Source organism: Pimephales promelas, chromosome 10 (assembly GCF_988280905.1).
Source record: "Pimephales promelas chromosome 10, fPimPro1.hap1.1, whole genome shotgun sequence".
In the NCBI taxonomy this organism is placed as follows: Eukaryota; Metazoa; Chordata; class Actinopteri; order Cypriniformes; family Leuciscidae; genus Pimephales; species Pimephales promelas.
Genome location: NC_142778.1, coordinates 30,551,270 through 30,566,672, shown reverse-complemented (window position 1 = coordinate 30,566,672; position 15,403 = coordinate 30,551,270). Strand labels below are relative to the sequence as shown.

Sequence of the window (15,403 nt, the reverse complement as noted above, 5' to 3'; positions counted from 1 at the left end):
TGCTTGTTTAGGTATAGATAAAGGGTGACCACAGATAGTGGTCAGAAATGATAAGATAGGGTTTATATTGTAGAAACAATGCGAATTGTAGTGTATTAGAGTATTAGAGAGAGAGCTTAGCAGTATGTTTATAAGGATAAGTATTTTAGGAGTTTTTGTTGTGTTTTGTTATTTATTTTTGTAAAATAAACATGTACATAGCAGTTGAAATTTCTTTGACTCATTTTACAGTCCAAAGACAGAGTCCAGTGCCTCATATCTTAAAAAAACTCTTTCCCCGACCAAAGAGCCCTATGGCCATTATTGCACTACAATAACACAGTAGTCACTGCCACGCCTTAATATATATTGTGGATATATATCACGTCATTGGATGTAACTTCCAAAAATTATTATAACTATTTTGTAAGACAGGACAACACAAACTGAATTAAATGTACAACTTTTACATAAAAACAAACCATAAAAATAAAATACTTACACATACATTGTTCTCAAATACAGTGTTATATCTATAAAGAAATTAGGTTTTAATAGGTAAATGACCAAATATAATCAAATATACTGTGTCCATTAAATGCTGTGTTGTTTCAACCCATGGTTGGGTCAAATATGGACAAACCCAATCATTGGTTAAAATTTTTATATTAAACCCAAACATGGGTTAAAACAACCCATCATTTTTGTAGAGTGACAGTATATCAATTGAACGTACATTTTAAAATGTGGGAATTGAATAAATAAAGTCATTATATTTAGTTGACATGTGTTTTCTGCATTGTGGTATTGTTACCTCTTGGCCAGACTAAATGCACACAGTTGCCTCATAGAGGTCACAGCAGTTAGCTAAATATATTGTAGCATTTTTCACTCCACTCCAGGACCCCTCAAATGAAATTGTTCCATTGTTGATAGTGCTGAAAAAAGAAAAAGAAAAAAAAATTATATCGAAGCCATCAAAGTAAATATTTAAACATTTCCAGGGTGCTTTTAGATTACTACAATGCAACACTATTCTCTGTCCTTACCTTTCAAAAAGATCCTTACAGCATTTGTCAAGGTTGGGTACTGTGGTATTGAAGACTGTGTTTTGAAACAGATCCACACAGTCGATTGGAGGGACGAAAAGGATACCTACATGTAGAACAAAGATGATAACAATCTTAAGTCAATCCCAGATTGTACTAGATCAAAACCACCAGCTGGGGGTGCTTTGGCTTAGTGGTTAAGATGTGTGCTGGTACATTTACATTTTACATTCATTTAGCTGACGCTTTTATCCAAAAATTGCTAAATATGCCAGAGGTCGCACGCCTCTGGAGCAACTAGGGGTTAAAATGGGCTGTTTAATCAAATTTGGCTGCCTATCCAGTAGAAAGGTGAAAATTAAAAGAGTAGTTCACTTTAAAAAAAAACTTTTGCTGATAATTTACTCACCCCCATGTCATCCAAGATGTCCATGTCTTTCTTTCTTCAGTCGAAAAGAAATTAAGGTTTTTGATGAAAACATTCCAGCATTTTTCTCCATATAATGGACTTCACTGGTAACCAAACGATTCAAGGTCCAAAAGACAGTTTCAGTGCAAACTGCAAACTGTTCAAAGGGCTTTAAACGATTCCAGACGATGAATAAGGGTCTTATCAAGCGAAACGGTCGCTCATTTAAAAAAAAAAAAAGTTTAAGTTTTATAAGCTCAAATGGTCGCCTTGCTCTGTTCTGTGATGCGCGTTCGTGAATCGTGACTCTCCTGTTCGAACTCGTTTATCAAAATGAAAAAATCTTTTTTTCGTGTCATTTGGTTCATTCAACGAACGAAATGAACGAATTGACTCGGAAAAAGATTAGTTCATTTTGATGAACGAGTTCGAACAGGAGAGTCACCAAGGGGGTAATCCATCAGCCGGAAGTTGAAGCTGCCTCCGGGGGCCGCCATTGTAGCGGGCTATCACCTGCTGTAAGCATCCCATTGACTCCCATCCATTTTGGCATCACTTTGACAGCGAATAACTTTACATCTGAGGCGTCCAAAGACTCCATTTATCCATTATTTATTTCTAAAGAAACACGACAATGTATAAAAGGCTCCATTACTTTGTATGTTACGTTATGGCCACGTAGAAGCCGTTCTTGTAAAAAGAGGCTACAAATTGCGTCATAACCGTCGCACAGTAGAGAAGTTACCGTATAAACAGGATTAGAAGCTCGCACAGCCTCGCAGGCAATCTTTTACGGTCTAAAGTCAGCCCATGGCATAGATAGAAGCACAATGACAAAATAATTAATCAGAATACTTACCAAAAGTTGCTCCAAGTCGCGCTTTGCCGTCTCTGTGCACGATTAAAATTTGTCTTGGCACAGCTACTCAAAGATTTACAACCGTCAGTCAGTTCGCTCACGTGACATATACGTCGTCAAGCTCAGTTTGAGCCTGCGCAGAATGCTTGGCTATCAGGAAGTGAGTGCCCATGTTGAGCTTCAACTCTCTCCGTTGAAATCAACGGGGTCGCTGTGTCCATTTCTTTTACTGTCCATGAGAGTCACGAACACGCATCACAGAACAGGGCGAGCATTTGAGCTTTTTAATAAACGAGCGTTCGTTTCGCTTGATAAGACCCTTATTCTTTGTCTGAAAAAATTTAAAGCCCTTTGGACAGTTTGCAGTTTGCGCTGAAACTGTCTTTTGGACCTTGAACTGTTTGGTTCCCATTGAAGTCCATTACAGTATATGGCGAAAAACCAGGAATGTTTTCATCAAAAACCTTAATTTCTTTTCAGCTGAATAAAAGAAAGACATGGACATCTTAAATGACATGGGGGTGAGTAAATTATCAGCAAAAGTTTTTTTTAATAGTGAACTACTCCTTTAAATTAAAGTGTAGCTACCTGACTACAGAAAACACAGATGAAAGTCTTTATGTCTTCCCTTTTGCCATATAGGTGAGAAAACTTAAACACCCATAATGTACGGGGCATTATGGAGGAACAGAAAGCTCTCAGATTTCATCGAAAAGATCTTCATTTGTGTTCTGGAGATAAACGAAAGTCTTACGGGTTTAGAATGATATGAAGGCGATTTTTGGGTGAACTATCCCTTTGAGCAGCTCTTTTGCATCATTGCATAATGACGTCAGTGATACGTATTTTCAACGCTATCCCACGACCAATTCGTACGAATTTGTACGAGTGATTAAAAAGTGCCTAATTCATATGAATTCGTACAACCTCTCTTGTAAATTTGTCTAAACCCATGTGATGGGTAGGTTTAGGGGTGGGGTCAGGGGTAGGTCATTCGTACGAATTCATACAAATTGGCCAACTTGTAAAATAAGTACGATTTAGCAGAAAATCGTACTAATTCGTATGAGTGAGGTCATATGAATTCGTACGAATTAGCCACCTCGTAAAATTCGTAAGAATTGCCGTAAGATCGGGCTGGTATTTTGACATTTCTGTGTCATGTAAGCCATTTCAAGTATTAATATCATATCATGTAATCATTAGGTGAACATGCTTCAAAAAGGCATTCTTTAAAATAAAAAAAAGCAACAGTGAGGAACTGAAGGAATCAAGATCAGAGTTGATCCCAAAAATGTTGGAATTGAACAGCCCTACCAATTCATAACCCATGTCTGTTGTATTCTTGAGCATAGAGACTCTAATGTGTGACGTAAGTTGCTTTAAATAAAATTATCTGCTAAATGACAACTTCATGGCGTGTGGTGATACATGTGCTGTGATGTTGGTTTGACTAAGGTTAGAATACTGATTTTGATCATTAGAGATTGCTTACCAGCAATACAGGCATTGATCAGGGAAACACATGTGCCTGTGAACAAGGCTCTGAGCACTAAAGCAGATATGTCACCCTTCTTTGATGGACAGATAGAAGCTGTGGAATAATAACATTAGATCAGTAAATTGGGTTATTAAAAATGGAAGATGTCACAAGGTACACACTTCATATAAGTGCTTTAAATAGATACTCACACAAGCCTCCAATCACAATACCAAGAGAGCTGAAATTAGCAAAGCCACACAAGGCATAGGTGCAGATGATTTCTGATCGAACCTGCGAACAGCATACTTGTAATGCTTCTGACAAACTTCAGATTACAAATTTGACTGATTATTATGTTTTTTAACAGCATATTTATACACAATTTGAAGAGACATTACATAAATACTTACTGAGAGCACTGTTTCTTCTAAAATGCCATTAAGTCTGTTGTTTTTGTACCCTGCCAGCTTCTCATAGGCTATAAACTCATTGAGGAAGAGTTTAGTGCCAATAAGTTCAGCCACTGTAAAAGACTCGTCGTATGGAATTCCCATCATGAAGGCCACCGGCATAAACACATAGGAGCAGATCAACTGCAGGGTTGAAAATAATGTTAAAACACTTCGCTTTTGAATAGAATTATTTGTAGTGTGATGATAATGACCCTTTCATTTTGATATAACTTTGTACACTGTATAATAACCATTCAAAAGTTTTTTTTTTAAAGAAATAATTACTTCTATTCAACAAGGATGCATTCATTTGATCAAAAGTGACAGTAAGCAAAAGATTTATATTTCAACTAAATGCTGCTCTTTTGAAGAATCCTTTAAAAATTGCATTTCGGATTGCACAAAAATGTTACTGTTTTCAACATTGATAGTAAAAAGAAGTGTTTCTTGAGCAGCAAATCATCATATTAGAATGATTGGTAACACTTTACCTGAATGGGTGTGCATAAGACATATGTCTTGAATATGAAGTTTATGACAACTGTCATTAAGTGTCTTTTGCTCAATAATGACATTTTAAATGCTAATATGACATTGTTTAAGATGTCTTTGTTATGACAACTTGACATAAACCATAACATCATAACCTGTCAGTGTCTTTGGCATGACAACTTGACATATAATTAAGTTAAAATGTCATGTGATTGGCTTTGACATTGCCTGTCATGCGGCCATTATAACTGTGTCATGAATATTAATTTCTGAAGGATCATGTGACACTGAAGACTGGAGTAAAGATGCCAAAACTTCAGCCATCATAGGAATAAAATAGACTAGAATGCATTTATTTTGAATTGTAATAACATTTGATATTACTGCTTTACTGTATTTTTGATCAAATAAATGCAATGTGCACACTAGGTTTGGGTAATACACACCTCAAAACTGACATCTGGGTATCCCACCATGCCTCCCAACCATTTGAGAGTAGCATTTATGAAGCCCAAAATGGCGAGAAAAGCAATCAGGTTAGCGGCGATGTTGGCCACAAGCCCAATAGATGCAGATGCACCATTGCTGACAGCTTCCAGGACATTCTGCTCACCACTGAGAACAAACAACATGACATTCAATGAAAAACATGTTAACACAAAACATACAGAAACCTAAACTGCATATTTGAGAGGTGAACCCACCCAGTGTCAACTTTAATTTGACTTTTAGATTTGAACTTGCTCTTTTCAGTTTCAGGGTAGGATAGTTTGGAGATGGCTAAAGCACACGGGGCAGCCATCACTGACGCAGAAATCAGAGACGAGGCATCAATCTGTGTGATCCCATAGAGAACATAACATACTACTAATTTAATTCACATTTATTGGTATAGCAGCTTTGCAGAAAATGATAATTGGTAAGAACTAAACTCATTCATTTGTAACTAAATCCACATGTTGCCGTACCCCAAATGAGATGAATGCCCCCATAACACTCCCAGCAATGGTGGCAAATCCTCCAGTCATGACAGCGTGAATCTCAGATTTGGTCATGTCCTTCAAATAAGGACGAATCAGGAGGGGCGCCTCTGTCTGAAACACATCAAAACGTCACTTTATCATTGACCCAAATTTGTTTAATTGCCTGACTTTTCAAAGGATCTTCTCCCTTAAAGGGATACTCCACTTTTTTGGGAAATAGGCTCATTTTACCACTCCCCCAGAGTTAAACAGTTGGATTTTACCGTTTTTGAATGTATTCAGCCGATTTGTTTTTTGATATTTAGAAGAATATCAGTAACCATACAGTTTCTGGTCTCACTGACGTCCATAATATATTTTTTTCCTACTATGGAAGTCAATGAGACCAGAAACTGTCTGGTTACTGATATCTCTTTTAAATATCAAAAAATCGACTGAATGGATTCGAAAATCGTAAAACTCAACTGTTTAACTCTGGGGGAGTGGTAAAATGAGCCTATTTCCAAAAAAAGTGGAGTATCCCTTTAAGAAAAAAAATTAGTGCATTTATATTGTTGCATCTTTATGTATTTAATTTAATTAATTTAATTTTAAAATCATGTGCATTATAAAAAAAGTTAGAAACGCTGTCACTGGGGCAGTACCCTTTCAGAAGGTACACCTTTGTTCCTTATTTACCCCTTAAGGGTGCATATTAATAACTAAAAAGTATCACAAAATGCATTACTTTCCATATAAAGTACCTAACACAATTAGTTACTTTTTTAAGGAGTAATGCAATATTGTAACATACCTTTAAGGGTAACTTTCCCTAACACTGCATATTATTACCTAAAGTGTACATATTAGTACCTTTTGAAAGGGGACTGCCCCGGTGAAAGCTTTTCTGAGAGTGAATGATGACATGAAATGAAATATTACCTGGCCAACGAAAATGTTCCCTGCCACACTGAGAGTCTCTGTAGAGGAGGTTCCCATTGTTAACTGCATTACCCAGGAAATCTTGACACAGAATGATACAGCCATATGAAGTACATATTCCAAAGGTCTCACGGGTTGAATCGATATAAAACTGGACTGAGTCACTTTTACCTTTGTGATGACCCACTGCATCACCCCCAAGTAGTAGAGCACGGACATTACACTGCTGAAGAACACCACTATAGGCAGAGCCTGCGAGTAATGAGCAACATTCAGTAGTAGAAATAAACCCATCCATGCATTTCATGCCAAGTATGTGTCATTACTAACCTGGAAAGCAAATACGTTTTCAATGAGGTCCTCTCCAAACACAAATCCTGAACCGGCTTTTGTGTAGTCCAGAAATATCTGCAAAAAGAAAGTGCAAAATGATTTAGACCAGGGAATGTTTTGTTGTTGTTGTTGTTGTTTTTCCTTCTCTCGTGCAGTTTAAAGCTACACTGTGTGATTTTTACCCCCATCTAGTGGTGAAAAGGTATATGACCTTTTCATGATCCAGTGAATTTTAGTTTCTGTTCTTCTCAATTCCGATTTTGTTTTAACTCCTACGGTGGCCAATGTAGCCCAAGATTAACATGGCTTCCAGTTTGACCTCGTCCATGAGTGTTAACTCAAACGTAAACGCGAAAGGCGAAGCTTGAATTATCGGGTGTGTCCCTCTTTGGCTAATGTAGATTCAAGATGGAGGGGCAACATGGCAACCGACATTAGAACCCCTTACCCGTATGTATTTTCAATGGCATATTATACACTCACAAGAATACTTTATTACTTGAACGAAGTAAATATACATTAATGAGCACATATATTTTTGAAAGAACCAAGTGTTTTTAGCTAAGAATAAACTAAAAGAGTTACACAGTGTAGCTTTAAATCATCAATTATTGTTTTGTTTCAAGGAGTACCACAGATTGTAAAATATTAACTTCATTTAATGAGATTTTAAAGTTGGATGGAGATTATTTTAGAGCTATCAAAATGCCACTAGTGAAAATGCTCAGGTTTTTCTAATTGAATAAAATAATACTAGTTTTCTGTTATACCTGAACTTGCTTTCCAAGCCAATCGAAGGCAATAAAACCAGGGTCTGTCCTAATGATAAACAGGCCAATGGCAAACTGCAAACCAAGTCCCCAGAAGACGGTCCTCCAGCTCACCTACACAGCATTCAAAGCAAATAATGTTTTTGTTAACAACCACTAAAAAAGAAAAAGGAACAAAAACACACTTTAAAAAAAAACAGTATATACATTATTAAAACCATTGTCTATACAACTGTTGGAAATTATTATTGTCAGGAAATGATAGCCTCAACAATCTGATAAGGTTAGCAGAAATTCCAAAGTCTAAAAAAATGCATTCCAAGATAAGCACGTTCAATAAAGCATGTAACGCAGGTATGTGTGTGTTTATCACTTACAGCAGTTTTGTGTGCAGAGAAGAGAAATATGGCAATAATGAATAGACAGACACCAGCAAACGAGATGAGCTGCTCTGGGCGGTTTCGTGTGTCGATGACCAGCCATGCCACCAGCAGTCCCAGCACGATTACTATGAACACCCTTGCAACATACAGAGAGACATATCAACCACGACACATGTATAGTTATGATTTACATATTTTTGTTATTAAATGCACACATTGCATATTTGAATTATAACCTTTTCAAAGGCCCCACAAGGTTCAACACAATTTTCAAAGACTACATGATATATTTCCAGTACATCTAATGTAATTTTATGAACAGAAACCAGGAGTTTTGATCAATCAAACTAATTAACCACATTTTACTTTTTATGATATTTTTATGTTTCAATTTTATGATTATTTTGTATTATATTGTACAAATAACTGGTAACACTTTACAATAAAATCTAATTTGCTAACATTAGTTAATGCATTAGCAAACGATCTAACAATGAGCTAATTTTTTTTAAAGCGTTTATTAATCTAATAGTATGTTGTTTTTTTATGTTAGTTCAAAGTGTATTAACTAATGTCTTAACAAATACAAATTTTTATTTTAATAATGTCTTGGTAAATGTTGAGATTAAAGGTACACAACTTTTGGCCCTCTAGCAGTTAAAAAAACAAAACTGCATGTGTTTGCTCTGCTTGACTGTAAGGATTAATATGGTTCTTTCTCGTAACTAAAAAAGAGAGAGAGAGATTATCCTCGTGAAACATCACTAGGCTTAAGAGCTTAAGAGTTATAAGCAGTTTAGAATGGAAAGGATGTTGACTAGCTGTAGACGTTACTGTAGTTTTGCCCATTAATAGACGTGGTTCCTTGAAAATAACTCTCAGCACAGCGCAGCAACAACCATAATAAATTTAATGTTTTATAATAATCATAGAGAGCTACATACGGCAATTTATCGGTTCAATAAAATATCTTACTCGACTGTTGAGAAATAAAAATGCCATTTCTGCATTGTTTTACAACATTTCAAATCCCTCTGTAGTTCTCACCATCTCCGAAAAGTCAAGCTAATGTTGATTCTTGTTTTATTACGGGCTCTGTCGTTCTCTTTTTGCCAGCAGTCTCTCCTCTGTTCGGTGTTTGTTTAAAACGGGTGATTCCTCATGTGGTTTGAGATTTAAATTAATAAATGGCGTAGAAATGTTGTTCATTAACTAATGTTGTTATAATGTGCACATTCTGTTATTTTTTGGTTTGACTGAGTTCCTAGTTAGTTTCCCTGGCTGTTAATTCCACACCTGTTTCTGTTCTCCTTAATGACGTTCCCTGTTTATTTATTAAGCCACCAGTTCTTTCTGTTTAAAAATATACTTTTGAAAGGGTAAAATTGACAGTCAAAACTAATAGTAAAGACATTTATAATGTTAAAAAAGATTTCTGTTGAAATGCTGCTTTAAAAATAAATACTAGAGAATCCTGGAAAAATGCATTAAGCTGCACATCTGTTTTCATTGATAATAAGAAGACGACTGGAGTATTGATGCTGAAAATTCACCTTTGCATCACTGGAATAAATTACATTTTAATATATATATTCAAATAGAAAACTGTTAATAGCAAACAGATACAAACCGTATTAATGATAGTGTATCAACGTGTCCTACTCACCATTTTATCCATCTCATATTGGATTTGAGACACCTTTGAGCAGGCTTGAAGAACCTCTTTATTCGGTCACCCATGTACTTATTCACTAGTTTGGACACGATGATGAACACCCCAAGACAAGTGAGGACAACCAGAGCCACTGCCCTCTTGAAGTCCAAATAACATGCAGCAATGAAGTATGCTACATAACCTTCGATTTAAAATGCACAAAAAACACCAATGGATCATGCATCCCTATGTTTAATTAGAAACAACTGTTCTTGACATTAATGGATCCATGAAGAACATTTTTGAACTTTCCAACGCACAAACATTTCTTTTGATTATTAAAATGACACTAAGAAAACAAAATGGTTCTTTGAATCATGCTCACTGAAAGCTCCTTTTTGAACCTTCATAGATATAAAACAGGGAAGATGAAAATACGTTACCTGCAGCAAAGATTCCCAAAGCGATGTATTTGATTATTTTGGAGTGTGCCTTGCAGAAGATCTCTGCGGCCGTGATGGGCATGCATGCTTTGCTGTGGTAAACAATAAATAATAGCTAAAGATCTTGAACATGTGAAGTGTAACAGCATAATTGGGTTGACAAGAGTCTACATACAGTATTTCCTAATTAGGATAAGCTTATTAAAACGCATTATGCAATTTCAAAGGAATTTCATTACTAAATAATGTGTACGAAATCTGAATGACCTCGTATTCACTGATTAAATTCACAACCACACCTTAGCCATGATTTTGATTCACTCTCTGACTCTTCTTTATCACTGTCACTTAGGTCATCTTCTAATTTATCCTCCTAAAGATACAAAAAAGTCGTTTTTTAACTTGGTAACTTTTCAGAGAACTTCCTCATACTTTCTCAAGCCTACCTTCACAAATGCTGGATTGTCCACACCTTTTTCATTCCCATACGACACGGTCGTCAGCTGTAAATCTTCTTTGTCCGCTGTTGGAAAGTATCAGAAAACGTTTTACCAGCTCTAATGAACCTTGATCCTTGAAGAGCTGCAAGTTTCTAAACATACCCGTTTTTCACATTTCATCCAAACAATCATTAATGACCTACATATACGAAACCAACACCTCCTTTATGCAAACCATGGTAAAATCAGCTGTTCAAATACCTGTTTGAAAAATAAATCTCTAAAGAATGGAGAAGTAAATACATGGCTTACTCATTCTGCGTTCTCTCTGACAACTGCTGGGTCTTGAACCTTGAGCTGGAATATATACTCTGCTCACTTGCAAATCTTATCATTAATTAACTACATACTTATGTGTTTTTATTTAAGACACTTGCACGTTGCTATCAGATTACTAGTCAGTGTGGGCTACACTGAGTAGTCATACAACAGCATCTTTTTATCATTTATTACAATGAAGCTCCACCTTATTTCAGAGGCCAACAAGATACAAAGTAGAGGAAAACAAACAAATATGTAACGTGACGGAGGGCTAGCCGTTCTGTGGCCGACTCAGAGGCAGAGTCACATGACGAGCAGGTGACGACTCATATCCATAATTATCTATATATCAGTTCAATAAAACATTACCAATCAAAACTGGCCCAGTGCCAGGGCACATAATACAAATTTATTAAATGATTAAACTTTGATAATTTAATAACTTTTTAAACAACTGAGAAGATTTTATAAAAAATCACCTGTCAAGTTTATTATTAATAACATCAGCATATAAGAGTCAAATTAAACGACTCTATGGACTCATCTCAAGGTCACAGTTCATTTATTGCCAAAATTACAGAAAAAAAAGATCAGTCGAGAAAAGAAATTTATTGAAAATAATAAAATCAGGAAGCGTAGTTTGTGCATAAAAAATGTCTGTCAAAACCAACATGTGTTGAATGATGTTCTGACCCGGCAAACTTTCAAGAGGATTGATGATTTTTTCTACTTTCTTCTGCTATATTTTTGCAGCAGTGTGAAGTATTTCACTAATAACTAATTATAGTATAACAAATTTATACTCACATGTGTGATGCGTTATGTGTTATGTACAGTATGTTATCGTCTCTGACAGACAGCATGTCGAAGCCACTCAGGCCAAGTGTTCACTGCAGAGTGACATCCAACGACATCTATCTCCCCCTCTCTGGACGTCCATCTCTCTGTGGATCTAATGCGTGGAGGGATGGAGCTGGGATTGATGGGATTGATGGAGGGGTAGAGCTGGGATGAGTGGAGGGATAGAGCTGGAATGGGTGGAGGGATGGAACTGGGATTGATGAAGGGGTAGAGCTGGGATGGGTGGAGGGATGGAGCTGGGATGGGTGGAGGGATGGAGCTGGGATGGGTGGAGGGAGATAGCTGGGATAGATGGAGGGAGAGAGCTGGGATGGATGGAGAGGTGGAGCTGGGATGGATGGAGGGATAGAGCTGGGATGGATGGAGAAGAAGAGCTAGGATGGTTGGAGGGATAGAGCTGGGATGGATGGAGGGAGAGAGCTGGGATGGATGGAGGGATGGATGGAGGGATAGAGCTGGGATGGGTGGAGGGATGGAGCTGGGATGGGTGGAGGGAGATAGCTGGGATAGATGGAGGGAGAGAGCTGGGATGGATGGAGAGGTGGAGCTGGGATGGATGGAGGGATAGAGCTGGGATGGATGGAGAAGAAGAGCTAGGATGGTTGGAGGGATAGAGCTGGGATGGATGGAGGGAGAGAGCTGGGATGGATGGAGGGATGGATGGAGGGATTGAGCTGGGATGGGTGGAGGGATGGAGCTGGGATGGGTGGAGGGATGGAGCTGGGATGGGTGGAGGGATAGAGCTGGGATGGATGGAGGGAGAGAGCTGGGATGGATGGAGAGGTAGAGCTGGGATGGGTGGAGGGATAGAGCTGGGATGGATGGAGGGCTAGAGCTGTGATGGATGGAGGGATAGAGCTGGGATGGATGGAGGGATTGAGCTGTGATGGATGGAGGGGTAGAGCTGGGATGGGTGGAGGGATAGAGCTGGGATGGATAGAGGGATTGAGCTGTGATGGATGGAGGGGTAGAGCTGGGATGGGTGGAGGGATAGAGCTGGGATGGATAGAGGGATTGAGCTGTGATGGATGGAGGGGTAGAGCTGTGATGGATGGAGGGGTAGAGCTGGGATGGATGGAGGGCTAGAGCTGGGATGGATGGATGGAGGGCTAGAGCTGTGATGGATGGAGGGATAGAGCTGTGATGGATGGATGGAGGGATAGAGCTGTGATGGATGGAGGGATGGAGCTGGGATGGATGGATGGAGGCATGGAGCTGTGATGGATGGATGGAGGGATAGAGCTGTGATGGATGGAGGGTTGGAGCTGGGATGGATGGATGGAGGGATAGAGCTGTGATGGATGGAGGGCTAGAGCTGGGATGGATGGATGGAGGGATTGAGCTGTGATGGGTGGAGGGATAGAGCTGGGATGGATGGAGGGCTAGAGCTGGGATGGGTGGAGGGATAGAGCTGGGATGGATGGAGGGCTAGAGCTGTGATGGATGGAGGGGTAGAGCTGGGATGGATGGAGGGATTGAGCTGTGATGGATGGAGGGGTAGAGCTGGGATGGGTGGAGGGATAGAGCTGGGATGGATAGAGGGATTGAGCTGTGATGGATGGAGGGGTAGAGCTGTGATGGATGGAGGGGTAGAGCTGGGATGGATGGAGGGCTAGAGCTGGGATGGATGGATGGAGGGCTAGAGCTGTGATGGATGGAGGGATAGAGCTGTGATGGATGGATGGAGGGATAGAGCTGTGATGGATGGAGGGATGGAGCTGGGATGGATGGATGGAGGGATGGAGCTGTGATGGATGGATGGAGGGATAGAGCTGTGATGGATGGAGGGTTGGAGCTGGGATGGATGGATGGAGGGATAGAGCTGTGATGGATGGAGGGCTAGAGCTGGGATGGATGGATGGAGGGATTGAGCTGTGATGGGTGGAGGGATAGAGCTGGGATGGATGGAGGGCTAGAGCTGGGATGGGTGGAGGGATAGAGCTGGGATGGATGGAGGGCTAGAGCTGTGATGGATGGAGGGGTAGAGCTGGGATGGATGGAGGGCTAGAGCTGGGATGGATGGATGGAGGGCTAGAGCTGTGATGGATGGAGGGATAGAGCTGTGATGGATGGAGGGATGGAGCTGGGATGGATGGATGGAGGGATAGAGCTGTGATGGATGGATGGCTAGAGCTGGGATGGATGGATGGAGGGATTGAGCTGTTATGGATGGAGGGGTAGAGCTGGGATGGGTGGAGGGATAGAGCTGGGATGGATGGAGGGCTAGAGCTGGGATGGATGGAGGGATAGAGCTGGGATGGATGGAGGGATAGAGCTGGTATGGATGGATGGAGGGCTAGAGCTGTGATGGATGGAGGGGTAGAGCTGGGATGGATGGAGGGATAGAGCTGGGATGGATGGAGGGATAGAGCTGGTATGGATGGATGGAGGGCTAGAGCTGTGATGGATGGAGGGGTAGAGCTGGGATGGGTGGAGGGATAGAGCTGGGATAAGTGGAGGGCTAGAGCTGGGATGGATGGAGGGATAGAGCTGGGATGTCCATGGCGCCATCGCCGTGCCTGAAGCAAGATAAACAAAAAACATGAAAACCAAAACACAATATATACCTGAAGAATGAAGTATTTTCAGACTTATACTTTTAAGTCTACTGTTCAATGTAAGCAGCATACAGTTTGTCGGCATACAACTTTATCGGCGGTCCCTGTTACTCCTGGGTCCAATAATTATCTATAATCGTAAGAGATGTTATGTCCTTCTGGTCTAGCAGAATTAAAGAAGTGCAGTTTTAAAAAATAAAGCATTAAAAAAGAGACAGCACTGCAGTGAGGTGTACGAACACTACACTGTAAAAAAATATTGTTGGTTTAACTTAAATTCAAAGGGTTAGTTCACCCAAAAATGAAAATTAAGTCATTAATTACTCACCCCCATGCTGTACCAACCCCGTAAGACCTTCGTTCGTCTTCGGAACACAAATGAAGATATTTTTAATTAAATTTGAGAGCTGTATAACTACCACATTGGCTCCTAAGGGACTGCCTCTTGACGGCCCAAAAAGTCAATGAAGAAAATGTTTAAATATCCCAAGTGACTACCGTGGCTCAACTATATGTTTATCAAGCGACGCGAATACTTTTTGTGCGAAAAAACAAACAAAAATAACGAGTTTATTCGACTATTTCTTTTCTTCCTTGTAGGCCAGAACGAGACTTCCTTATAGATTTCCACGACGCATGCGCGAGAATTGCGATCTAAGCTGGTGTAAGCAGATCGCAAATCTCGCGCATGCGTCGTGGAAATCTAAGGAATTCTCGTTCTGGCCTACAAGGAAGAAAAGAAATAGTCGAATAAACTCGTTATTTTTGTTTGTTTTTTCGCACAAAAAGTATTCGCGTCGCTTGATAAACATATAGTTGAGCCACGGTAGTCACTTGGGATATTTAAACATTTTCTTCATTGACTTTCTGGGCCGTCAAGAGGCAGTCCCTTAGGAGCCAATGTGGTAGTTATACAGCTCTCAAATTTAATCAAAAATATCTTCATTTGTGTTCCGAAGACGAACGAAGGTCTTACGGGGTTGGTACAGCATGGGGGTGAGTAATTAATGACT

The 15,403-nt window shown here is 39.5% G+C and overlaps 1 protein-coding gene across 2 annotated transcripts; it reads right to left on the bottom strand.

Moving 5' to 3' along the window:
• Positions 1-152: 152 nt before the first annotated feature.
• slc28a1 (solute carrier family 28 member 1) lies at positions 153-12,036 on the bottom strand. Of its 2 annotated transcripts, none has more exons than XM_039684039.2 (18): positions 11,779-12,036; positions 10,657-10,733; positions 10,510-10,583; positions 10,211-10,302; positions 9,780-9,969; positions 8,108-8,249; positions 7,731-7,844; positions 6,958-7,035; positions 6,799-6,879; positions 6,628-6,708; positions 5,692-5,817; positions 5,428-5,558; positions 5,170-5,338; positions 4,190-4,372; positions 3,989-4,070; positions 3,792-3,890; positions 1,029-1,134; positions 153-917 (listed from the first exon to the last, which is right to left on the bottom strand). In XM_039684039.2, the coding sequence occupies exons 4-18, from the start codon at positions 10,290-10,292 to the stop codon at positions 806-808; spliced, it is 1,776 nt and encodes a 591-aa protein (XP_039539973.2). In that variant the 5' UTR covers positions 10,293-10,302; positions 10,510-10,583; positions 10,657-10,733; positions 11,779-12,036; the 3' UTR covers positions 153-805. The 2 variants fall into 2 exon arrangements, with proteins under 2 accessions (XP_039539973.2, XP_039539972.2); XM_039684038.2 differs by lacking the exon at positions 11,779-12,036 and adding an exon at positions 10,963-11,107.
• Positions 12,037-15,403: the final 3,367 nt, after the last annotated feature.